Here is a 26,113-nt window from a genome sequence, read left to right as displayed (position 1 = left end):
TACCCTACCACCAACCTCCTTCCAAGAGAAGGTGGGCAGTGCCTGGGCCAGAAGGCCCCGATGCCTTCCTCAAGAACTACTGGCCAGAGCATCACGCTGGTATCCCTTAAGCCCAGCACTGCCGGAGTGATCTCCCAGCCCATACTCAGACACAAGGGGCCTCCATTTAGTTTTCCCAAAGGCAGGGGGCTGACTGGGTCCTCTGCTCTACCTCACTCACTTCCAGGGCTAGCCAAGACCCCTAGGTGGCAGCAGTGAAGAAAGGCCAAGGCATGTAGGGACAACTGAGCCCAAGACAGAATGAAGAAGGTGACAGAGCAGTGGGACTGGACAGGCACCTCACTGTTCAGGCCGGGTCGGAGTGCAGACTTGGGTGGTGCAACCTGAACACTTACCGAGACAGGCTTGTGGCAAGGTATGACTGGCCTCGTTTGACCCATGAGGAGGTTGAGGTACCCAGAGAGCAGGGCTTGCTTGCCCAGGCTACTGAGAGCACTTCAGGGATGCAAAAGTCCAAAGCCTGGACTTTCTCTCTACCTGCTCTTCGGAGCCTGGGATTTTATGGCCATGTAATATGGCAGAGGAAAGCCCCTTCCTTTGGGAAAGTCAAGACGAAAGAGTTTCTCTAGGCCCCTGGGCTTTGCTGGTCACTGGAGCCATACCAGAGGCTGCCTTGAGGCACTCAGACCTCTTAGGTTGGCTTACGGGTGGCACAGGGCCCCCTAAGCCTCCTGGGGCTGGGACTTCACTCTTCATTCAAGCTGTTTAGAAGGGGAAGGAATGGCCGCTTAGCCAGGCTCATCTCTCCCTAGGATGCCTGAGGTCATTCATGCTTGTGGCCAGGTCATGAGATGGGGTTTGCAGCTTCTGCTCAAGTTCTGGCTAACTTTCCACCCCTTCTCCGCGCACCCGCCACCCCACCCCACCATGCCTGGCCACAAATCCCTCTCCAAAGAGAAGAGCTGAGGCCCTCCCCGTTCTTCCTGTGGACTCACCCAAGACCTGTTGCCAGTAAGCTGGGACTCAGCAGAGGGTGGGGTGAATGCTCAATGCTCTGAGCCCTAACACTGAAGCCTCAGTCACAACCCCAGTCCCCAGTCCCTAGCCCATTGTCAGCAAAGACAGCCACAGTCAAAGTGCATCTCTGGTAATGCTTTATTGATCTGAGGGATCCTGCTGCACCTGGCTCGCTACCTCTCCATTCTCATCTGAAATGCCCCTCAGGCCTTCCAGACCCTTGCCCCCACCAGAGATTATAATACACTCATGAGAATTGATATATATGTGTGTCTGTGCAAATGCGTGTGTGTGTGTGTGTGTATATATATGTGTATATATACACACGTGTGTGTGTATCTATATAAACACATATACACACACACACACACACACATATATATATATATATATATATATATATATATATATAAACTGTACAGTATTTACAGGTACAAATAAAATAGGCTTGAAAATTACAGTGGTGGTTGGGACCCATCTCATTTCAGTTTACTCAGCAGATTGAAAAATAAAGCACCAGTGGCCTTTGAATGGCATTTGAATTTCCATGTGAGCAAAGATGGCTGGCCAGTGGGACAGAACAGGTTTGGCTTAAGCTCCAGCTGGCTAAGATAGGCCCTTCCATCTGTCTGGCCCACGGGCCAGGTCTCTGCTTGAGAAAGGGGCTGTTATGTTAGCCCACTACCATAAGCAAAAGAGACGATGACACAGACCCTTGTCTCTTAACCACACTCTGCTTTTGCTTGGCCTGGGCAGTGGCAGTGTGTGGACAAAGGCTACACAGGACCCCATGGGGTGGCAGATAAAGTGTGAAACCCAAGTCAGGGAAAACTGGTTTCATTGGCATCTTGAGACTTGAGAAAGGAAGCTTCTCCACCCTCACATCCCAATCTATGCCAAATCGTCATGTCGCTTATTAGGGGCCTGTCAGTGCCCACTCTTAACTCAGCCTCTTAAAATTCAGCATCATATTTACACAAATGAAACAGCTCATGGTGATTGGGGCTGCCCTGCGCTCCACCCCTGTGCCCATTCACTCCAGTCCAATTCCTCTGAAAAAGACACTTCAGGGCCAGTGTTGGCCCCAAAGGCAGGACCAGAACCTCCTGTCCAATCTCAAAAGCACCCTTGCAGGAAACAAGACGGCTTGCCCTCTCAGTCTGGCAGAGAGCTGGGATCACACACTGTTGTCGACCTCTTTGCCCCTGCAGGTGGGGAGCTGTGGAGGCTTCAGACCAAGTGGCGGCCTCACAGGCAGGTGGCTGGCGGCAGTAGTCTTGCTACTCATGTGATTCTCTTCTCTTTTCGGGAGAGTAGAATACAGGGTTGGGGGTGAAGGGGGAGTAGAGTTGCCTAAATTCTCTTTTTCTCCCCTCTACGTGCAGAGGAGCTTTAGGAAAGGGGACAGGACAGGCAGCTGGAGCCACCTGGGCCTGGCTCTGCTCCTGACAGCAGCACCCAGGGGGCTGCTCTGCTCTTATTCCCCCTCACTCCTTTGGTGCCCAGGGGGCCTGAGTGGTGCCACCCTGGGACCAGCCCAAGGCTCACAGTTTTGTCTCAGGGCCCACTGCCTGCAGGGTGGGGAAGGAGTCCCGGATCTTTGCCACTTCCATGGCACACAGGTGCCCAAAGACTTTGTTGTACCAATCAGGAGAACGGCCCCTAGGGAAGTAGAAGAAACCAGGCATGAGCAATGTGTTTTTCCCTGGAACCCTCACCAGGGAGAAGGAAGAAAGGACTTGTCCCAGCCCCAGGGATCAACAGCATGGGGCAAAAAGGAGGGGCAGAGGCAGGGGAACGGGTCAAGGCCAAGGGGGTCGAGCAGGCTGTCCCAGGCCTGGTACCTGAGGTCAGCCCGGCAGATGTGTGTGAGCCGAGAGCGGCCCAAGCCACAAGGCTCCATGAGGTACTGGGACGTGAGCATGAGGGCCCGCACACCCGACTCTGGCACAGGTTGCTCAGGATCCAGGGACTGGGAGACAAGCAGGCAACCCCCACGAGGCAGGTCAGAGCGCCACATCCTATTGGAGAAAGGACACATAGGCTCAGATTCCTACTGCTGGTTTCCACCCCACTTCTCGGGCCCCCCAAGCACAGCAGGGTAGCAGCTGCGGCCCCTCACCGAAGCACCACAAAGTCGCGGCAGGGATGGGGTGCCATGCTGTCGGTGACATAGTGGTACAGCTCCACACCCGGCATCAGGGCTTCCAGCACCTGGGCCCGCAGCAGATCCTCATCCCAGAGGGCCCGCTCCCGGAGAACACGATGCAGCACCACAGCTGGGGGGGCTGCCACCTCTGTGGACGCCTTCCACAGCCGCAGGGGGTGCCCGTCCGGTGCCTGTGAGCCACAGGAGTGGGGATGGGGGTAGCTGTCAGGGCTGGAGAACTCTGACTCCAGCCCCAAGTCCGGGCCTCAAACCGCAGCGCCTGAGGTTTAATAGGGTAGGCTGCAGAGCTCCTCTGCTAACCCTGGCCAGACTGAGACAGTGCTCCCATGCTTCCTGCCCTCTCTCTCTCTTTTCTGGATGTCTGCTTTTCAGTCTGTTAGACAGCATAAAGAGATGATGGGGCACACATTCCCAGAGGCCTCTCAGGCCCTACCATGATGGGCACAGTGCGTGGAGGTGCAGGAAGATGGTGATTGTCAAGGAGCTCGCCATCTAGCACAGGCAGTAAAACACATGCACAACAAAAGCTGCCACTTACAGAGCCTTTTGTATGTACCAGGCACTCACCCTGATCCTACATAGGAGGTTTTGTTATGACCGTTTTTTACACAGGACACTTCAGGCTTGCAATCTTACTCAGAATCCACGTCCAAGAAAGAGCATGACCAGTGCCCAGAGGGGAACAGAGAGAAATCCCCTCCATCCTGGGGCATGACAGAAGGTTCTGAATGGAGGAGGAACACATTGCATTGTCGCTAAAGGTGCCTCGGAAAATGTAATGCTCAGGGTCAGGGCAGTCCAGGCAGCAGGACGGCACGAAGGTGCAAAATGCAAGGATTCAGCTGGACTGCGGGGCAGGGAGAGATGGGAGTTGAGGCTATCAAAGCAGCATCGTATCTGGAATGGGGCTTTTGGAAGGTCATTCTGGCAGGTGGTTCCTGAGAGAGTTCCCTCGGTCTCATTTGGTTCTTGATTCCTTAAGGTACTTTCTTGACTCTCTGACATTCTCCAAGGACAAGGCCGAGGCACAGTGAGACTTGGGGGACAGCTCCTCCCCGGCTCCTTCCTTTGGGTTCCCTGACTCCCCTTGCCTGCACCATGCTCTCCCAGCCCCACAGCAGCCACCCATGGTGTGGTACTCACCTTCCTGCAAGCCAGTTCCGTGTGCTGGGGCCCTGGCACGCTCATCCAGCCCTTGAAGCGCTCAGCAGCATCACGCAGCAGGTCCTGGATGCTCTCCTCCATGTAGAGGCTCAGGCTTACCCCTGCAGCTTGGGCCTGACGCAGCTCAGCCAGGGCTGGGCCGGGAGGGCTGAGCTCAGCTGCACTGTAGGAACTGCACAGCTGCAGCACCATGTCCTGGGGCACCTGAGAGGGCACACACACACTGGGCTGCAGCTCCAGAGAGCAGGAGACCCCATGGGGTCTGTCAGGTTCACGTTAAGGGCAGTAGAGAGGTGCAGCTACCACAGCAAGGTAGATGAGAACCATTGTGGAGGAAGAGTTGGGGGTATAAGCTTGAGGGGTATGTGTCAAATTGGGTCCTATCCCTGACTTGGGGCACTGAGGTCAGGCCTGATGCTTCCCCCAGGTCTGGTAAGTAGGCACCATGGCCTGGGGTTACTCACCTGGAAAAGTTTCTTGCAGTCACTGATCATGTGCGACAGGCCCTGGGTGGCTGCCATGTTGTCACTCAGGTCCCTAGGGCCTGGCCTACCAACGAGGCTGCGTTTGCTCTTGATCCTAGATGGGGCAGGAGGTGGTGAGAGGAGAGATGGCACAAGGGCACAAGACAAGATGACAGACAGGCTGCCTTGTAGCTGCCAGGAAGCCACTTTGCCAAACTCGGCCACAAAGCAACCTGCTGCCTTTTGGAAGGCCCTGCTCCACAGATCCCACCAGCCCAGGGTCCCTGAGGAGTCAGGCTCACTCCTTGCGGTGAGGACGAGACACAGCAGTGCCAGTCATCAAAAGCCAAAAGTCCAATGGGGCCCAAATTGTCTGGACCTGGCCCGGCCCTGACATGCCGTGCCCCATTTCACCTGGGAGAGGGGCTCTCCTTCTTAGAGACATTGAGGTGGAAGATGGAGGGCGCCAGGCACACTGCCAGGTTGCCTGCTGTCATCTGGTTTTCCTCGGCAGAGGCAATGTCACTTAAGAAGTAGAGCAGAGTCTGTAGCACCTCTCGGTTCTCATCGGGGAGCAGCAAGGTGGCGGCTTGTGCTGCTGCCAACCACTGATCCTTGGGGAGGACTGTGAGGAAGCAATGGAAGAAGAGCCTTCCTTACTTCCCCAGAGGCCTTAGCAGCCAGCCTCCTGCTTCCAAGGGGGCAAAAGGCACAGAAGTCCCGAGGGGAGCGGCGAGAGGGAAGGGAAAAGTTCAGTTCTGTGAGGTCTCTGGGTGCTTGATCTAGCTTTATTACTAACGTACAGTGTAACCTTAGGTAGTTTCCCTTTCTCCCCTCAGGGCCTCAGTCTACCCTTCCATATAATGGGTTTGGGGAAGCAGAATGGTCTCTCTGCAAGGGCCTTTTCAACTCCAGACAGTAACTGTTCCAATCAGCTCACAGGTCCAGCTACATTTGCCTGCACCAGGCTTATCTTCCACAAGGCCTGGGATTCAGGGAGGCTGAGAATGGGGCAGGTTGTTGGGGATAGGAGTGGGTGACTCACGCTGGTAGATCTGGAGGAAAGTGGTGGTGAGCTTGCTGGTGAAGATGGGCTCAGGCAGGTCCCGGAAATACTGCTTTAGCAGGTCAGCCACGTCGTAGGCTGACTGGCCCTCATAGCAGACGTTGTCAGGCGAGGTCTCATTCATTTGGCGCAGGTTCTGGATCCTGGACTTGACCCCAGACTTGCGGAAGATGCCTACCTGGTCCATGCAAGGGAGGGAGGGAGGGAAGAAGACATGCGTGAGTAGGAGGGAGAATGTGAGGCCAGTCCTGGACTGGGTGTCAGGAGCTTAGGCCACCCCAGAGACTTCAAAGCCTATCAGGCCTCCTGAGGGGCAGGGTAGGAGACAAATGGGAAAACCAAAGAGAAGGAATTTTACAGCTTCAGGACAAAAAAGAAAAGATGCTTTTGTGGAGATGAGTAGGAAAAGGTGGATCTAGGCAAATTCAGGCTCCCAGAAGATAAGGACTATGGAGCCCGGGCCGGAAAGAAGGTAGCACAGAGCTGGGCCTAAGGAGTAGAAAGGAGTTTCATCCTTGCTGGTCCTTGCTGAGAACAGCAAAGCCCTCTGGTGGACCAGCCCAAGTGAGGGGGAAGGCCAGAGCAGTTCCTCTCCCCAGCTCCTCAGCCTTCGGCCCAATGCCCACCAGCACCCCACCCCTGCACCATCTCCCCACAGGCTGCCCCACAAGGGCTCACTTGGTCCAGGCACTGGCTGCGCAAGTAGCGCATGGCTTGCTGAATGCTCTGTGGCAGTGGCTGGCCCGTGCGCTGCACATGGATGAGGGGTGGCACCCCAAATACGTGCTGTCCCCGGTAGTCTGGGGTCTTGTTTCTCCTCATGAACTTGGGCATTGACCTGTTTGGGAGAATGACAAGTGATCAGATAGGGAGAACACAGTTTGGAGACTCTGCCTGCAGTCTTAGAGGATCAGGTGGGGTGAAGAGGGTAAGGCACACACCACTGTCCCAGAGTCAACACTCATTGAGCACCTGCTTTGGGCGCAGCCCCAGGGAGTCACAGAGGAACACAGAGAGCTCTCAGTCTGGCCAAGGAGATAACTGTGTCAATAGGCAGTAACAACTCATGTGGCCAGTAGGAGGCCAAGAACTTAGGGGAAGACCCATTGAGGGAGGGGAACTGTACCTAGTGAGTTAGGGAAGGCTATGTGGTAACTCAGCAGGCTCTTGAGGGATAGGAAGGCATTGTCCCAGAGGAGAAATGGGGAAAATGCATTACAGGCAGAGAGCACAGCACAAACAAAGGCAAAGAGGCAGGAAAAGGATCATAGCACGTTCACGGAAGGATGACTGGTCCCACTGGTCTGTAAGGTGGGGTTGCTTAGGAGGGGTAGGCTAAAGAGCCAGAAGGATGGAGCGGGACCAGAACAGGAAGCAGTCATGGTGGGAGGGAATCTGGACAATGGGAAGCCAGAGAAAAGTGTTTATCTGGAGAATGACAACCACACCTGCATTTTAGGACAATCTCACTAGTTGCAGTACGGAGGTTGGGATGGAGAAGACACAGCTGGAGGACTTCAGGTCCTCTGCCCCATACCCAGCCTTACCAAGCCCCTCCAGCCTCCTGGCATATCACACTGCTCCCCTGGCCTGTGGGCCCTGCCTGCCTGCACCCACCTCCTGGGCTGACCCTGCCTGGGGCCGTGGACCTGAGTCGGCAGTGTCCCACCCTCCGTGGCCCAGAAGCCACTCACCAGACCCAGCCCTGCTTGTGGGGCACAGTGTACTTCTCCATGAAGGCAGTAAGCCGCAGCAGTGAGCCCTTGTGCAGGAGGTTGATCTGGCCTGCAAACTGCCGGTTGATCTCCAGCGACTCTGAGTTGAGGCTGGGCCGATGGGAGTTCTGGAAGCTATGCCAACGGAGCTTCCTGGTGGGGGGCGGTGAGAGGGGTGGAGAGGCCCAGAGGAGCAGGTTTGGCTAAACCTTAGAAAAGGTGTGTGTTATTCTGGTCCCCTTTTTTCTCTCCAAAGAAAACATGCAGGGAGTTGGGACCACTTTCAGGGCTGCTGCTGAGGCCCCAGGGTGGAAAAAGCTTGGACTCAGCTTCTTAGGGGCCAGGAAGTTCTTGGGGAGGATGGCACAGAGCTCAGGCCCATCTAGTGCCAATAAGCAGTGAAGCCCCCTGCCCATTCCAAAACTACCGTGGAGGGGCTGCTCCAAGAAACTCTGAATGGGCAAACCTGGGGACCAGAGACCATCTCCTCTAGCACCCTCCCTCACTTTACAGATGAGGAAACTGAGGTCCAATGAGGAGAGCATCATTTCCTCAAGGCCACAGCAGAGGCAGATTCTGGACCTAACTTTCTGGATTCCCAACTCCTGTACTCTATTCTCCTGAGCTGGCTGTGAGGGGATAACGCAGCCCCCAAGCACTTAGCCCTGGGCCTCATGACTGAGAAATCAGCTTCAGAGACAGAGAACAGGAGTCCCTGCGTCCGCCCCATCCCAACCCAAACTCTCACCTGCAGGGTCTGGTAAGTGAGGCCCCAACACCTGAATCGCGCCGTTCACGGGGCATTGATGCCTGGAGTCCAGCCAGGGGCCCCGCAGCCTCAGCCTCATTCATGGAGTTCCCACTACTGTCAAGTTCGCTGGAGGAGGCCACAGTATCAGAAATGGAGTGTCCTTCCTCCACAGACAGGCTAGAGGCAAAGGTGGGTTCCCCGCCTGAATGTGCCTCCTGCTCACTGTCCTGGGCTGGGGCCGGGGCCAGGGCCTCAGTCTCTTCCTGTGCCAGTGGCTCAGCCTCAGCTGAAGCCTGAGCCGGAGCCAGGACTGCTGGCTGGACTTCAGCCTGGGCCCAGGCTGGGGACTCTCCGTGGGCCAGAACCTCCATCTGGCTGAGAGCCTCAGCTTGGCATTTGACCTCAACTGTGGCTATTTGTACTGATGAAGTGGCCTCCTCCTCTTCCTCATCTCCAGGCCCCAGGTCTGAGTACATGGCCCGAGACCACAGCTCTACTCGTTGCTGTAGCCCCCACACGTGCTGGAGGATGTCGTCTAGGTGAGCATAGCTGCCCCCACTGTCCTCATCATCTTCATCTTCAGCCTCGACCCCAACCATTACAGGCTCAGCTGGGTACAGCTCAGGTAAGTTGTCATACGTGCTGGCATGGCTGCCCGTTGAGCCACAGGAGCCCCGGCGCCCCTCACAGCCCCACCGCCTACCTGACTGCCAGTCTGCCAGGCGGTGTCCGTCCTCAGGACACAGGCTCTCAATGGACAGGGAGCGAGGGAATGTGCCCGGTTTGTGGTCCCCAGGCACATGCACCAGGCAATCACCCCGGTGTATCCGCTGAGGATGCCGGAACAAGGCCACTGGCCAAGCCTCCCAGGCCTTCCGAGTGTTGGCACCACTGCCACCGGCTGAGGTGGCGGCCCAGTTCTTGGCCCTGTAAAATCCGGCTGAGAGGAAGCCACGACAACTGCGGAAAGATGAGGCTTTGGAGACCTTCTCTGAGGCGGCTGGACTACGTTCGGGCTCTGCTTGCTGGCTGCCACTCTTTTCCTTCCGCCTCAGAGACTCAAGGTGCTTGAGGAAGCTACGGTTACGATGGCGCTTCTTGGCTTTGTCCTGGGGACCCTCCTGGCCCTGGGTGGGGCTGAGGAAGGGCCGGTCACTCAAGCTGGGGGCACAGCCTGGCAAGGGCAAGTCTGCTGGCTCGGGTGGTAGGCTCACGGTGATGACTGGCAGAGAGGTGGCACTAAGCTCGGTGAGAACGCTCTCACAGCTTGAGGTCACTGGCAGGCCAGGGCTCGGTGGGGCCAACAGATCAGAGGACCCCATAGGAGACCAGCACTTACTTTCCTGCTGGAAGGCCCAGTGGCTACTGATGGTACACTGCTCTTCCTCTTCTGAGTCTTCATTCTGGGAAAGGCACTGCAGGGTCAGGTCAGAGAAGCCCAGGCCACAAGTCCTTGCTTGTACTCCACTCTCTGCTTCCAAACTCTTGGGGGACTCTGAGATGAAGGGCCCTGCTTTCTGGCTGAGAACATGGCCTAGGTGGGTAGAGCTAGCTCTGGGAGTGCCAGAGGAAGCCAGGAGTCACAGACAGAGCCCAGATGTATGGTAATGGTAATGGTCAAGTAACTAATCTAACCCCCCTTCCAATTTTACAGATAGGGAACAAACCCACAAACCAGAAGCCACTTGCCCAAGGTCAATGACATACATTAAGTCAGTGACAGACCTTCCCAAGCTCTGGGCTGCAGTCTTAGATTAGAATCACAACAGAGGTGGACGGAATTTGAGATTTTCTAGTTCATCTCCTTCTTTGCAAAATGGGGAAACTGAGGCCCAGAAGGGAAGAGGTTTCCCTGAGATCCCTCAGCAATCAGTGGCAGAGCTGAGACCAGGCCCCATGGGCCTCCTGTCTCACAGCCCAGGGCTTTGGTAACTTGGCTGCCCCACCTGACTACAGGTCTCTGGTATAGAAAGCCCCAGAAAAAAAAAAGCAAGAAAGTGAGTTCCCAGGAAAGAATGGGGTCATAGATCTCCTCCATCTCTACCCCTAGCTGGGGAAAGGTACTGCTCTGGACATCTCAGACTCCTGGGATACTAGAGCTAGTTTTACAAATGGTTTACATACGCCCTGGGTTTCCTTATGGCGCCACAAGACCACAGACCCGTTCTTTGCCATGACTCACCTGCTTGCTTTGAAAATGAACCTCCAGTTTCATCGAGGCACAATTGTTCAAGGTCATCAGCCTCCTGTAATAAAGTGGAAGTGTCCACCCAAGGTGGACATCCCCAAAGCCTGGCAGAGCCTACCAAGATGAACCCACCACTTCACATGCCCAAGCCATCAAAACTTCTCGCAGACTCCAATATTCCTAAGGTTTAAGAACCAGAGACAATGCTGGCAAGATTATGGCCTCTGCCCTCCAGGAGCTTACAGAGAGTGGAAATAAACCCTACAGAAATGGGACATGTTCAAAGACAGAGCAGACAGAAGGCACAGCAGACAAACACAGGGAGAGACAAGCAACCTCCATGAAGGAGGGATGCAGTCAGAGAAGGCGTCCTGGAGGACGCAAATGGGATTTTGAGAGTGAGAGAAACAGGGACACTTACCCAAGCTTACACAGGACATTGTAGGTATATAGTCAGCAAACAGATCAGTGGGCATGAGACCAGTGGGGCTAAGGCTAATGAACCAGCTTGCAAAGGGCTTTGGGTTGTATGCTAAAAAGTCTGCATTTTTATCCTTAGGCAGTGACAAATTTTAAGCAGAAAGAACCACCATTTGGAGCTGTTACAATGCTGAGGCTGGTGGATCTAGATGGATCTGGGAGTGGGGTGAGGGAAGGGGGAGAGGGGAGGGGAGAGATGGGTTATCAAGACTAAAGCCAGTTAGGCTGAAGCCTTGTGATCGATCCAAGGAGAAGCCATGGTTTGGCCTCAAACAAGGGCCAAGCTCTTGTAAGTAGAGAGGGACTGAAGCAGAGGAATATTTGGAGGCTATAACTTTAGGAGAAAAGAAACAAGGCCAGATCTTGGCCTTCTAGCTAGAGTGACTGGGTGGTTGAGGGTGTCACAAACACAAAGAACAGAATGAGCAATGTGACCGCAGAAGATAAGCTTTGTTAGTAAGCTGGGCTCCTCCTCTGTTAGAGGGTACAAGGGATGTTTTTTTCCCACCAGGAAGCTTCAAGCCGGGCCTTTGGTTTCCCAGGCCTGACCCTCAGCCCACCTACCTACACAGGGCCCCCAAAGAGTCCTCGTCCAGAAAACCGTGGTTTTTCTTCACAGAGCCAATATCCAGGGGAAACAAACCTTCTGTATGGCAGAGAGAAGCAAAGATGAGTCCAGTAGTATATCACAAACTCAGCCTCAGCAGCCCTTGAGCTGGAGGGGAACGGCCAGGAAGGAGGGGGAGCAGGAAGACAAGAGGCAAAGCAGAAGGGGAAAACGTCAGGAATAAAGGAGGGTGCCCAGGGAGTTCAGGGGAAAGGTCTGGGAGAGGCCTAGAGGGCTGAGCTGGACCCAAGAATTCTGTCAGTCAGTGAGGCAGGTCTATGGGAGATAGCAGGCCCAAGACCCCAGGTGACTGCCAAGAGCCCAATATGGGTTCCCCCATTCCCCTTTGAATCCTGGGCTGCTCAGGCAGGGAAACTTCTCCTTGGCCCAAGGTGAACCTGGGGGAGTAGGGCAGGAGCAAGGACAGAAGGGACAGGACAGCACAGTAGCCAAACAATACCTTGCATCCCCCTGTGTCCCAGAGCAGTAGGAGCCCACTCCCTGGGACTTAGGGAGGGGAGAGGGGAAAGAAAGGAGTTGGGGGAATGGAAGAGAGAATCTAAGAAGTCTCACAGCTCTCTACCTTACTGGTGAAGCAAGCCCATTTGTTCCTTTACTCATTCAACTAATGAGTATCCAATTGAGCATCTACTTTGTGCTAGGCACTTGAGCAAACCATACAGCATACAACAGTGAACACAACAAAAATGGTTCCTGCCTTCATGGAGTTTACGCTCTTAAAGGAAACAGATAAGCAACGATACTTAAAACCAAGATGGTGCAGTTACAAATGTCATGGAAGACATCAGCCAGCATGATAGTGTAAAGGGAGGCCGGTAGGGGTGGCGGCTGCTTGTAGAGAGGTGGTCAGCAGAGAGCTTTCTGAAGCAGTGACATCTGAGCTGAGTCTTGAAAGATGAGAAGCAGCCAGCTGTGCAAGGAAACTGCAAAGAGAGTTCCAGGCAGGAGGAACATCAGCATCAAGGCTCTGAAGAGGGAAAAAGCTTGGTGTGAGCAAGTGTAGAGAGGAGCCCTGTGAACAAAGGTAAGAGTAATCAATGGAGGTTGGAGAATGCAGTGTGACAGGCCAGAACAGAGCGTCTGTGTGTATTTCATTCTGAGTGTGCTGGAAGGCCATCGGAGGGCTTGGAGCAGGACTGACAGTCAGGCCTATGGCCAACAAGAGCCCTCCAGCTGCAGTGTAGAGATGAGAGTGCAAGAGCACAGGAAGCTGCTGTACTAGCCCAGGTGAGCCGTGACACTGGGTCACACCAGGCTGTGGCAGTGGAGGTAGTAAGAAGTGGATTGATTCAAGATACGTTCTGGAGGGAAAAGGTCTTGCTGAAAGGTTAAACATAGGAGATGGGAACAAGGAGGAATTAAATTAAGGATGACTCCTGGGTATGGCGCTTGAGTAAGTGGGTAAATGGTGGTACCATCAGGAGTTGGTTTTAGACCTGTTTAATCTGAGACACCCATCAGACATCAGAGTAGAGAGATTGAATTGGCAGCTGTGAATATATGAATCTGGAGCTTGGGGATGAGGTCTGGACATTTGGAAGTCATCAGGATATGGATGGTATTTAGAGAAAGATCTCATGAGAAAGAAATGTTGAGAGAGAAGAGGGCCCCGGACCGAGCCCTGGGATATCCTAACCTTTAGATATCACTTAGAGGAAGCAGAGTCAGCTAAGGAGACAGAACCCAGTCAGAAAGGCAGCCAGGAGAGGGGGGTGTTCCAGAAGCCAAAGGAAGAAGTGGCCAGTGGCACTGAATGCTGCTGAGAAATGGAGCAAGATGAGGACTGGGAAGTGACCACTGAGTGTGACCACATGGACGTCACTGGTGAACTGACCAGGCAAGTTGACCAGGCGAGGTGGATGTGAAGCCAGGGTGCAGTAGGGGTGTGGGCAGAAAAGGGGAAGGGAAACAGAAAATATGAAGAACTCTAGAAAAACACAAAAGAGAAATGAAGGAAAACAGAGAAATGAGGCCATCACTGTGGGGCAAGTGAGGCCAAGGCTGGGCCACCAGGGTGTACAACTCCAGGCGGCATTCTTCACACCGTGTGTACCGACATGGCATCCTCAGGATTGGTACCACGTGGTGACCCTGGTCAAGACAAGGTACCTTAAAGGCATGGGCAACAGCAGAGTTTGCGGCAGTTGTGAGAGCAATCTCGTAGAGATGATGCGGGAGAGAAAGGTACAACTGCAGGAGCAAAGTCAGAAAAAAATCGGAGCAAGGCCAGGAGACACTGCTTGTGTGTAGTTGGAGAGAGAATCTGACTTGCCCCATTTAACAGACAAAAAACTGAGGGCTAGGGGAAGTATGTAACGGGGGAGGGTAAACAATTGAGTGGCCTTACCTTCAAAAAGCTGCACATACTGAGGGAATCCTGTTGCTCGAAGCCACTCACATGCTCTTTTGGCCTCGGCTTCTAAAACAGAACAAGGGAAAGAAACAGGCAAAGAAATGGGGTTAGGAGGGTGCTGATGCCAGAGCCCTAGGTGTATGCTGCCCAACCCCAGCAGGCAGGCATATCTCATTCTGGTGATCCAGAAATGGGAAGAGAAGGCCAGAGGTCCTAGCACATTTGCTCCAAGTCATAGCCAACCAGGAGGCCCTCTGCTCCCCAAACCCTACTGTCTGGGCATCCTGGCCCTGGCTTTCTTGAGTCTCATTCCCTGCCTCTTCCAAACCCCTCCCACTCTCCCACCCCCTGCCCAGGAACCAGGATCATCTGGGGTCAAGGAGGCCTGCTGGGATAAGAAGTCACAGCTGTGTCCACCCCCCAAGCCTTTCTGAGGAACCTACCCCCTTCCAAGGCCCTGGGTAGACCAGCCTAGTCCAGGCAGGAAATAGGAATGCTCAACCATTCCTATCATTCTGTTTCTCATCATCACATGTAGCATTCTTCAGCACTTTGACAGCCAAATCTCATTTCACACACACAATAACCGGTGATGGCTTTGCTATCCCCATTTTACAGACATACAAACAGGCTCAGCCTACGGTCTCACAGTGGACAAAGCAGCAGTGCCAGGGTTGGAATCTCAGCTGAGTCTGACAGCAGCATCCCCATGCTCATTCCAGTCCTCCCTCCTCAGGGAGCTTCCCAGTACTGCCCCAGCTCTCTTGGCCTATTTGTGTCATAGTGCAGTGCTGAGTGTCATGAAGACACAGTACTGGCCTGTTGGGGTCTTGGGGGAAGAACATGGCTAGGTCAGCCTGTCACCTCTGCTCTGGGAGTTCTGGCACAGAGCTGGGCACCCCTGCCAGCGCCAGCGGAGATGTGCAGCTGGACTGAAGCCACAGAGGAGGCACTTCTAGTCAGGGTAGGCCAAATACCAGCAGTAAAGCCCTGCGCCTGCCCAGGCGGTTATTTGCTTTCCACCCAGGTGATGCCAAGATGAGTGGGGCTGGGGCCATGGGACCTGGCATCGCAGGGATGGTGGGGGAAGTCAGCTGGTTTTAGCAGAGCTGATCCGGCCACGGAGTCCTGCCCTCAACACGTCCTCCACTTCCTCAGCACCTGTGGCCACAGTCTCACCTGGCCCCCCTGACCAGAGGACTCTAAGGAGGCTGGTGAGGTTTTTCCAAGACAGGAAGAGCTCTCTCTTCCCAGTGCTCACTCACAAGGAAACCCAGGATGAAATCCTAGTGGCTGGGACAGATAAGATGAAGGACAAAACAGTATTTCAGAGATGCTAGGTGAGTAGACAGTGGAGGGAAGAGTGAGGGAAGTTAGAAGTCAGTCAGAAAAAGTAATGGGTTCCTCAAGGGTCACATACTGATGAGGATTCGAGGGAAAGAAGAGAGGGCTCTGCAGCCCCTGGAGCCCCTGCAGGTTTTGGGGGCAAATGGGGGTAAGGGCAAGGATGAACATCTGTGCATTTCTGTGAGTGCATGCAACAGGTCAGTGTCCACCACAGCATCTGTCTCTACACGTAGCTGTAGCCAAATGTGCTCATGTCCACAACTCATGAGGATCACTGTGGGACTGTGCACCTGTATATACCCACAGGCACCTCAGTCTGTGCATGCACCCGCCTCTCTCTCTGTCTCTCTCTCTCATCTCTTTCTCTCCTTGTGTGTGTGTGTATGTATGTTTTATGTTACTGCAACTTCCTAACCTAAGATACAGATCTAGGAATCGCCAGGACCTCTGAGGGGTCCCTGAAAAGTGTCTGACAGAGCCCTGCTAGCAGTACCTCCACCTGTCTGGCAGGGGGCAATGCAAGCCTGAAAAAGGATCCTGTGCTCCAGGCCAGTGGTAGTCTAGGTGATGTAAGACCAGTCCAAAGGGACTGCACAGCTGCCCAGGGAGCCTTTGAGGAACATGGTTCTGCTGCTAGGACAGCTGAGCTGGCTGCCACAGCCACTTCCCTGTCCCTGTTCCTGTCATGCCCCTGGGATGAGACCCTTTCCCCATCTCAGCACCTATCCTGGCAGCCAGCTCTGCTTTCCTGTTATTAGGACAAAAGGGAGGTACCAGAAGATGGACCAGGTTAGGACTTCCAGAGAGGGGGGCACAGGAGCAGACAGCGGCCCCTAAAGGGTCACATGTATGGCCACCCCAGGAAAGGGAGCAAATCTCTAGGGTAGGCCTGCATGCCAGGAACACACCCTTAAAATCCCACTGCAGCCCTCAGTTACTCATGGCTAATGGAGAGGATAGGAGAGGCACCTCCCTCCCCTGATGCTAGGCATCGGCCCTAGCTGGGGGTTGGCAGAAGAGGACCATCTCACTCAGGCCAATGCCAAGTTCTTTCATGACTACCTAGAGCCCTGTAGCCCCTCGCTACTCAAAGTGTAGTCCCAGACTAGCAGTATCAACATCACAGGGGAGCTTGTTAGAAATGCAGAATCCCAAGCCCCACACCCAGAACCACTTTATTTAAGAAGACCCTCAGGCAAACACATTAAAGTTTGAAAAGTCTTGGTCTGAATCACATTGCTCAGTGATTCTCACCCCTGGATGCACATAAGAATCAGCTAGGAAGTGTTATTTTTAAAAATACCAGTGCCCAGAAGGCTGGCTTAACTGATCTGTGGTAGGACTCTCCACATTGGTATTTTTTAAAAAGTTACAGTATAAAGCCTACTGAGGTCCAAGAGACTTTTCCAAGGTCATACAGGGTAAAGTATCACAGGTGAGACTATAACCCTGATCTTTTCACTCCATGTTCAGCGCTCTTGGCCATTGCATTATGCCACCTGCCCTCATGCCAGCCAAGCAAGGAGCTCAGACTCAGGAACCAACCCCAGCCCCCCAGGCTGTTTTCCTGCTCCTTCCGGTCTAGTGGAGTCACAACCCAGGGTTCAAATCCTGATGCTGTCAGTCACTAGCTCTTCGACTTTGGGCAAGTTGTATAACCTCTCCAGGTTTCCATTTCCTCCTCTGTAAAACAGGAGCCACGGCATCCACATCTTTTTTCAATTTTTATTTTATTTATTTTTCATGTTTTTGGATTTTTTTTTTTCTTTTTGAGACAGGGTCTCACTCTGTCACCCAAGCTGGACTGCAGTGGTGCTATCACAGCTCACTGCAGGCTCAAACTCCTGGGTTTGTGTGATCCTCCCATCTCAGCCTCCTGACTAGCTAGGACTACAACAGCAGCCACCACACCACACCCGGCTACTTTTCTTTTTATTTTTTGTAGAGATGGGGTCTCACTACATTGCCCAGGCTGGTCTCCATCTCCTGGCCTCCAGTGATCCTCCTGTCTCCCTGTCTCAGCCTCCCAAAGTGCTAGGATTACAGGTGTGAGCCACCACACCCAGTCAGCATCCACATCTTATAGCTACTGACAGCATTAAATAAAAGACTGGAGAAAGCGAAAGCCCCTGGCACATAATACCAAGCACTCAACAAATGTGTTCCACCCCAACTCTGACTCTGAAAGGTCCCAAAGAAAAAGAGGAAATTAGAGAAAGAAGCCCAGCTACTGCATTCCCTTGTGGGTCTGGACAATGGCTTTGCCCAGACCACTGTCAGAATTGAGGCCAAATGGTTGGGGGAAGTGAGGTAAGGAGGCAGAAGTTTCAAAGAGGTTGCAATTGCTCCAAAGACAAAGGAGCAAAGAAGTTTGGAGTAGGGCTCCAGACTGAATTCCCCACCACCTCTCCTTAACAGGAATCTAGAGAATGTAATGGGTTATTACCAAACAGGATGTCAGGGACATTGGCTCCCCACAATACACCATCTCATGGAGGGCTGGGAGGCCCTGAGGCTCCCTCCCAGATGGATCAGTCAGGGACATATGTCTTGGTGATTAAGGGCTGAACTGCGCTGCTCTGCCTTGTCCCTCCCACTCGTCTCAGCCTGCCCAGGCTGAGGCCAGGAGCGACCCCACCTCCACCCCTAGTAGAGTCAATTCACCTGGGGCTGAAGCCAGGTGGCCCAGACTGAGGATTGGCTTATGTATCTGGCGGGGAGAGTGACAACGGGCAGGCTGAGGTGAGGTAGGAATGTTTGTGGTCCCTTGCCTTACCTCTATATCCAGATGTGCAGATTCCAAGGCATGGCTACCAGCAGTTCTAAAGGCTATATTCTGCATGCGGTGTATGCTCTGGCCAAAGCTTAGGTGATGTGCCAGGGTAGGTCAGTAACAGCAGTCAGCTGGCACAAACTGGATTCCACTGAGACTTATGCCCAGACTCTCCCTGGGGGAGGGGCCCAGATCTCCCAGATCCAGGCTGGGAGAGTCAGGGGAGAGGGCATACTAGAAAGCTCCAGAGTCCAATCAGGCCTCAGAGCCAAACCCACAGGTCTCCTGGAGGGAGCGTCAAAGTAGGAAAGGCTGAGCAGCAGCACATGCTTTCTGAGGTCAATGATGGTATCCGCACCTACATTTACACAGGCCACGTTCCCAGAGACAGCACAGAGCAGTTTTCTATGCTGAGAAGGATGCAACCAGGAAAAAAGCAGACCTTCTGGTCTTGAGAAACACTCAAGCATAGGGCTTATGCACCCAGGAAAGAGGCAGCAACATTTCTCACTGGGAGATGCAATAATGCCCGCAGATGATCACTAAGTTGGAAAACGAGCTTTTTTCCAATCAAGCCAGCTTCCATGCTGGCCACTGAGTCATCTGAAACAACTCATGTCATTCTCTAAGCTTTGGTTTCCAAATTTATACAGTGGGGACTAACGACTTTCCTGTCTACCACTGTGGTTACCTTATAGATTTGATCAGGCTTTTGCTGGTTTTGAAAGTGGCTATATAAAAGTTCTCATTAACGAAGGCTATTTTTATTAAGATGAGCTGCACTTTGTACCCATCTAGTCTTTAAGACACAGTTCAGATTGTGTACCAGTTGCAAAGAGGTGAGAGAAAAGAGCCAGGAGGAAGAGAGAAGGCAACAGGCATCTAATCTAGACTACAGGAAGTAAGGCCTCAGCCAGCCAGTGTCACCAACCCCACTCTCGGGCTGGGTATCCCCTCTTCACACCACTACTAGGCAACCCCAGTCCTTGTATCTTCTGGTCACTCAGTGGGTTATAAGACAGCTGCCCCGGCCCTGGGTTCAGCCTACTCATGCCTAACCATAAAGACAATATCAGGCATGGGGACCAGGCAGGAAGACACAGGCTCAAGACAAGTAATGGATGGATGTCACAGGGACACAGATGAAAGCATCCCTTATTACTGCTGGAGCTGTTGGGTGTCCCGTCCCATTCCTCCCTCACCTCTCAAATCTGGCTGCACGTTAAAATCTCCTGGGGAGCTTTTACTAATAGGCCCCACCCATGACTAGTTAAATTAAACACTCTGGGGATAGGGTTCATTTTTGTTTGCTTATTTTTGAGAGCTCTCCCGGTGCTTCTAAAGTACAGCCTGTGATAAAGACCACCACCCTAAACAGAAAAGGCCTGCTAGAAAGCCACAGGTATAGGTCCCTGGAAAATTCTACCCAGAGCCGAGTCACAGGCCTGTTCTGCTCACAGGCCCACGTTCTCTCTAGACCTGAGTGCAGGAGCAGGAGAGAGTGACCAGCATCAATGTGAATGCCTATGATGACTGAGGGAAGGCAGGCAGTGGGTGTTTGTGAAGGTCATTCAGTTAGCTGACCTGCTCCCTAAGGTGACTTTAAACATGCGGTGGCCTCCTTTACCTGACTTAGCTTCCTGTTTGGAAAAGCATCGCCTCCATGGCGCTCACCAGAGGACAGGGGCCTCCAAAACAGGATCTGTCTCCATGTCGGTCTTTCCCACCTTCACTGAGTGCAGGAGGAAAAGCCAGTGTCCTGAGTGGTGGAGAAAGACCTGGGATGCCACTATCTACGTGACAACCCCAGTTCCCAAGGCAGGCTCTGTGAGGCTGGTCCCTCAAGGCAGGGCTAGGAGGCAGGCAGGGGGTCGCCTACCACTGCAGGCCCTGCTACTGCTGCTCAGAAACGCTAGGACCCGGCAAACCGCTTCTCAGATCATTTCTTTTGGTTGCTACAAGGCCCATTTCCTTTGGTTGCTACAAGGCGCATTTCCTTTGCCTGCTCTCCAACCCTAGAGGGGGACCTCTCTCAAGGAGAAGGTGCTGGCCTTTTGGCAGAGGGCTTGTACCTCAGAAGCTACCATCCTCAGCATGTGGCCCCAACTGCTCTGAGCAGCTCCTTATACCCTCCCTTAAGGAAACACTAAGGGACCCAGGCCAAAATAAGCTTGCCCACCAAGCCTTGAGCCCTGGCACAGGGCTGCATCCCTCAGGGGCGCTGTTTCATTTGAATTTGCACAAAGCTACCCTCTAGGTTGGCAGTGCCCCTAGCAGAAGTGCTGCAATGAGTGGCTGACTGGCTCTGCCACCTCTCTCCCTGGGGGACAGTGGGAGAGGGACCTGTACTAAGAGCTGTCAGGGATTACAGGGCCACCAAGACTTTCCCTCCTGACCTTGAAGCAGACATGCAAGGGGGTTTGCAATGCCCTATCTATGGGGTGGTCCAGTTCACTGGCGCCTCTCTCTGCTCCTGCTGCTCTTCACTGAAATCACAACTCTAACTTGATTCTTACAGGAGGCGGCACAGGGAGGAAAGGAGACAGGACCAAAATAGCTCTCATCCCACATTCCAAACCTCACAGGAGGGGCACCACAGGAAGGGCCTCTGTATTTCACCCAGCCTAGGTTGGCAGTGCTGGACCCTGGCTGGCCTCTGGCTTGTTAGGTCACCGGGCAGAACTCAGCACCCTGCTGCACCTGTTCAGATGCCAGTCTCGGTCTCGGTTGGGGCTACAGCTGGATGCCAAGTTCTGGGCCCATACAAGCAACACTTCTGGAGCCTCCCTGTCACAAATGAGGCACCACTAAAGCAAACAGCCCAGGAGGGGCCCCTAGGACAGGATGGCAGGAAAAACAAGTCACTGAATCTTTTAGCTGGCCAGTGGTAAGTTCAGGAGTGTGGTTCTACCTTCTATATAACATCCCTCTCGCAACACTGCACACCCCAGAAAAAATTTATAGTCTCTACCACAGGGATTCTCAACCAGGGACAATTTTTACCCCAGGGGACATTTGGCAACGTCTGGAGGCATTTTTGGTCATCTCGACTGGCGGGGGTTAAGGGGGAAATGCTACTAGCATCTACTCAGTAGAGGCCAGGGATGCTGCTAAACATCATACACTGCACCAGACAGCCCCAGACAAAGAAAGGTTGACCCCAGATCCGAAGCATGAGACCCTGAGGGTTGGCCTCTGCCTTATCTGGGGCCTCGGGCCCCTCTGGGCAGCCCACCCTCCCGCCAGGATGTCCTAGGGGCTGAAGTGAAGAATGGGTGCAACATTCAGTGGCGGTCCCTAGCCTTTGCACATTGTGGACACCTTGCAGGATCGGCCAGGAAGAGGCGGCAATTCTGGTTTGGCATTTTATTTAAAAATGGAAGTTACACAAGAAACCCCCAATTGTGGTTCCCCACTCCTCTCCGCAAAGCAGTGGCCTTAGCTCCTGTGTGCAGTTATAAATGAGGGAGAATCATGAGCACCCTGAGGTTAAACCAGACCTCAGGCCCACTGAGGCTGCTGGAGATTTTGGGTCCAGAGGCAGCCCAGCCTGTAGGCTCCTGGGCTTGAGCTTGGTATGGCAGGACCAAAGTAGGCAGCTGACATTCCTCCCCGGCACTGGGTTTCCCTATGACAAGGAAGGTCAAAGCTGCCACCTGCTCTGCTGCAGTTGCTCCATTAGTTTTCTTGCCCCCAAGGGCCTCCTGCCCCCAACCCAGTCCCAGGTGCTCTGACAAGGTCATGGTGCCTAGGAAAGAGAGACTTGTTTTAATGAGCCATGTGCTACTCCGTCATCTCCAGTCCCTGGCCTAGAGGTAAATGATGCCAGCCTAACCGGTCTGGGGCAGATATCAGGTCAGTGGTGACTGCTCTCCACTTTGCTTTGAGTGGAAAGTATTGAACTAACGGTCAGGTGAACTACCTTCTGGCCTTAGCTCCACTAGCATCTTGCATAACCTCAGGCAAGCCATTACCTCTGTCTGAACCTCAGTTTCCCCATCTCCTAATGACCATTTCCCAAAATCTAGAGCTGCAGCAGAGGTGTGTGTGATGGGTAGTGGCTGTCTTAGTGGGGGGAGCTTTCTTCCTTCACATTCTTTTCTGAGGACCCAAGCGAGGATCCTCAGTGTAACACACACCAAACCCATCTTTCCCCACAAACCAGCTCTCCGTATGTTTCTGCCTCCCAGTGTGCCCACTGCCTAGGCTTAAACCTCAAGTCATTCTTGCTCTCTTCTCGCCACATGTATTTAGTCACCAAGTTCTACCAACTTTTCCATCAAATGGTTGGGCTTTTTTCCTGCCCAACTGTGCTCTAGGTTCTTCTGCCTGGATTATTTCAGCCCTCCAAGTTCCCAGCCTCTAGCTTCTCCTTTCAAGGGGCCATCCTGCCAGCTGCTTCTTCTAAGAGCCCAGTTCTAACCTGGCCGCTCCCCTACTCTACAACCTAAAGAGCTTCCACAGCCTGGGGCAGATAGCCTTGACTGCTCCCTGGCACTCAAGACTCTGCACAATCTAGACACAGCCTGATTTGAAGCTTTAAACTACTATTTATTCATCAAGCTGGACATCAAACACCCCCTCCCACGAAGCCTCCCCTGACCTCTCACCAACCCCCTAACACCCAGTGGCTCAGTTCAATTAAGCAGTCCCCTAACACATTTCCATGATCATCTCAGCAGCATGTGAGTCTATCCCCCATTCAACTGGGGACTTCTCTGCACTGGGTACTTTTGGTCTTTGTGTTGCCACTGAAGTGTGTTAAGGGCTACCGAATGTTCTGGCAACACACAGACAGGAAGCCCTACTTCCCACTACACAGAATACAGGCCTCTGACTCTGCTCCCTTGTCTGGTATCACCACAGCACTAGAAATGGAATTGAGCACCTCTTTACCTCAAAGCCTTGCCCTAGGACAGAAACCACATAGCCAGGAATGAAGGCTCAGAGATGTGAGAACAGAAAATGAACTCTGCTCGATGGTGGAGGCATTATGACCTGAAGGAGCACTTCACTCCGCCGAGCTCAGGGGAGGGAATCCACGTTCACCTGAGAGAAGGGGCGTGCCTACCTCCTGCCTCCCTCTCTTGGCCTGGAAAGTCTTGGCGCTTGTCTGTTTTGACCCTGTGCCATCACGTCTGCATCCCACCCCCTTGCCTACTTCCCTTTCCTTTTGCTCAGGCCAAATATAAACTCCTGGACAGGAAATGCCTTGAAGGAGCCTGGCCCCACCCTGAGATCCACAGAAAATTGTCTCTGATAGAAAGGAAATGGGCCTGAGACAAGTGGCCTCCCTGGGAAGGGAGCAGACACAACGCCTCCCCCAGCCCCAAGGAGAGTCAGAGGGAGGGCTGTGATGCTGAGCACATAGCAAGGGGCGGAGCCTATGGCTCTGGGGGCAAGGGTGACGATGTGCATGCTCAGGTCATGGCAGGGCCAAGGGAAGGAGAACCCCAAACGGTGGTCTTACAGCTCTGTAAGGCCTATGGGCATAGAGGTTACAGGGTACAGTGAGAGGAGTTAACAGGCTAGTCACCTGAAGACGTAGCCTATTAGTCACGGCTCTGTACCTCTTCCTTTTCTTTTTTTAAAATGAGGTCTCACTCTGTCACCAGGGCTGTAGTGTAGTAGCATGATCACAGCTCACTGCAGCCTCGACCTCCTGGGCTCAAGCAATCCTCCCACCTCAGCCTCCAGAGTAGCTGGGACTACAGGCACACACCATGACGCCCAACTAATTTTTGTATTTTTTTATTTTTTGTAGAGATAGGTGTCTCCCTATATTTCCCAGGCTGGTCTCAAACTCCTTGGCTCAGGCAATCCTTCTGCCTCAGCCTTCCAAATTGCTGGATTATAGGTGTGAGCCACCACCGCCCCTGGTCCTGGCTCTATACTTCTTACTCACAGCAATATTTGTGATACAGAATGTAATTATTAATAAAATATAGCAGACACTAATAGTTATACAGTACTAACTACGTGCCCTGGGCCACGGACTTTGTACTGAGCCATTATTATGTCCCAGGCATTTCTTTAGGTTTTTTTTTTTTAATGTGTATTATGTTACCGAATCTTCACAACAAACCTGTGAGCTAAGTGCTCCAATAATATCTCTATTTTACAGAGGAGGAAACTGAGACCCAGAGATAGGGAGTAACTTGCCCAAGGTCAGCAACTAAGAAGTGGTGAGCCAGGATGCAAATCCAAGCAGTTTGGCTCTAGAGTCAGAGCTACCAAGTTAGAATCTTCCTCATTAAAGAAAAGAAATTGTCTAGGCTGGGGCCTGGCACACAGCAGACACAAAATCATTTACCAGGGTTTTTGCAGTATGAGTGGTTAGCCTGAATTTAACTTCCCATCAGCCGGGAAAGCACTTGATCATCCTGTATGTCATTTGGTCCCCGCAAGAACTCATCCAAAGCAGGTAATGCCTATGGTACAAATGGGGAACTGAGGCTACACTAGGTCAAGTAGCTTCTGTTGGACTACAGATTGGGCCAGAAGCCTACCTAAACACCCACAGCCCTCCTGCTGACCTGTTCCCTCCCTCGGCTCTCCCCTTAGAATCCACTCCCCATGAACTGTGAATTTATTCAACTAATAATACCCAAGCACCTACTTGGTGCCAAGCCCTACGCTGGGTACTAAGGTCTGAAAAGAGAAAAAAAGTTGAACTCTCCTGCAGCACTTGGCCAGAGCTGCTGCCAGGCCCATCCTTCTCAGGAGACAGAGGCTCACATGGACTGGCCTTCGTAGCACTCTCTGGAGCTTGCTTTGGAAGCAAGATAAAGGGCCATAAGCCCCGAAGCAATGGAGCTGACAGCTAGTACAGCCTGAGGGAAGGAAGGTTGCAGCCCCCAGGACCCTGAGATGGAAGCACTTCGGGGAGGGCTAGAGCTTCCGGACAACCTCCTCCCACCCAATTCTAGCATGGGACACGCCAGCTAGTGATCATAGGAGCTAATCCAGCCAGCCTCCTGCCTGCCCCAACCACCCACGCCTTCTAAATAATGCAGCTTGGTTGTCAAGAGGGCATATTCAAATGTCTCTTCTTCCCCGATGCCACCCAGCACCCTGCTCTCCACCCCCAGTACTAGAAGGTGCTAATCAGGCAGGCCTGGTGCTGATGTCAGAACCACACTGCCACCCCCACCGCCCAACTCCCTCCTATACACCCTCCCCAACCCAATGCGGCTCTGTTTTAGAGCATAAATACCCACTCCTCCATGTCCTCCCTCCTATTCATCTGTCCACCTTGGTGATGGAGGGTGAGGGGAAGTGCACAGAGCAGACAGGCAAGGACCTGGGGACTGCCTGTCCAGAAGTGACTAATCACTGGTGGGTGTGATGAGCACTCAGGAGGGGAAGGAGACCCGAACTTCAGCTCTTGCCTCCTGGCCAGGCATCTGGAGAGAGGCATGGCCCAGTCATTAAAGATGTCAGGAGGTAGAGTCAGACCAGCTGGGTCCTGATCCCAGCTTCATCACTCCCTGGATATGTGACCTTGGGCAAGTTTATCTAACCTCTACTTACCTCAGTTGCTTCACAAGTAAAATAGAGACAAAGATAGCAGTACCTACCTTACAGAATTGCCATGAATGCTAAAGAAGTTAAAATGTGTCAATAATTTAGAAGAGTTCACTATTATTATTGGTGTCACCAATAATAATAAAATTGGTGACACCAATAATAATAGTGAACTCTTCTAAATTATTGACACTGCCTTGAAAACTGTTGCAGTGTCGTGAATGCCACTAAAGAAGGCCAGAGGAAGGGAGCCCTGTGGGTGGGCATGGTCAAAGGGGCTTTTCTGGGTAAGGTGGACTCTGAAATGACTGCAAAGTCCAGACCGAATGCCCAGGAGGTGGCAGGTTTGAGGACTGCACAACCCCAGGTCAGTGAAAAACAGCAAAATGACAGGACTGCAGAAGGTACTACCAAGCAACAATCATGGCAATAATTTTATTTATATTGTTGGATTTAATATTCAACAACCC

At 52.9% G+C, this 26,113-nt stretch overlaps 1 protein-coding gene across 32 annotated transcripts in view; it reads right to left on the bottom strand.

Moving 5' to 3' along the window:
• Positions 1-1,137: 1,137 nt before the first annotated feature.
• STARD8 (StAR related lipid transfer domain containing 8) overlaps positions 1,138-26,113 on the bottom strand; it is a 78,779-nt gene continuing 53,803 nt past the window's right edge. For 5 of the 32 annotated variants that reach the window (XM_005593820.5, XM_065538503.2, XM_005593818.5 and 2 more), the window contains 13 exons: positions 13,991-14,062; positions 11,580-11,661; positions 10,530-10,593; positions 8,345-9,762; positions 7,576-7,749; positions 6,560-6,719; positions 5,861-6,059; positions 5,230-5,440; positions 4,816-4,930; positions 4,331-4,555; positions 3,140-3,357; positions 2,862-3,038; positions 1,138-2,679 (listed from right to left, as the gene is read on the bottom strand). In XM_005593820.5, the coding sequence (XP_005593877.3) occupies positions 2,562-2,679; positions 2,862-3,038; positions 3,140-3,357; positions 4,331-4,555; positions 4,816-4,930; positions 5,230-5,440; positions 5,861-6,059; positions 6,560-6,719; positions 7,576-7,749; positions 8,345-9,762; positions 10,530-10,593; positions 11,580-11,661; positions 13,991-14,062 (3,233 nt within the window). In that variant the 3' untranslated portion in view covers positions 1,138-2,561. Of the gene's footprint in view, positions 2,680-2,861; positions 3,039-3,139; positions 3,358-3,668; positions 3,912-4,330; positions 4,556-4,815; positions 4,931-5,229; positions 5,441-5,860; positions 6,060-6,559; positions 6,720-7,575; positions 7,806-8,344; positions 9,902-10,529; positions 10,716-11,579; positions 11,731-13,990; positions 14,063-26,113 lie in introns of those variants that run through there. The other 27 variants (XM_005593821.4, XM_074029256.1, XM_065538501.2 and 24 more) reach the window with 14 other exon arrangements.

Source organism: Macaca fascicularis, chromosome X (genome assembly GCF_037993035.2).
Source record: "Macaca fascicularis isolate 582-1 chromosome X, T2T-MFA8v1.1".
Classification (NCBI taxonomy): Eukaryota; Metazoa; Chordata; class Mammalia; order Primates; family Cercopithecidae; genus Macaca; species Macaca fascicularis.
This window is presented reverse-complemented; position numbering and strand designations above follow the sequence as displayed.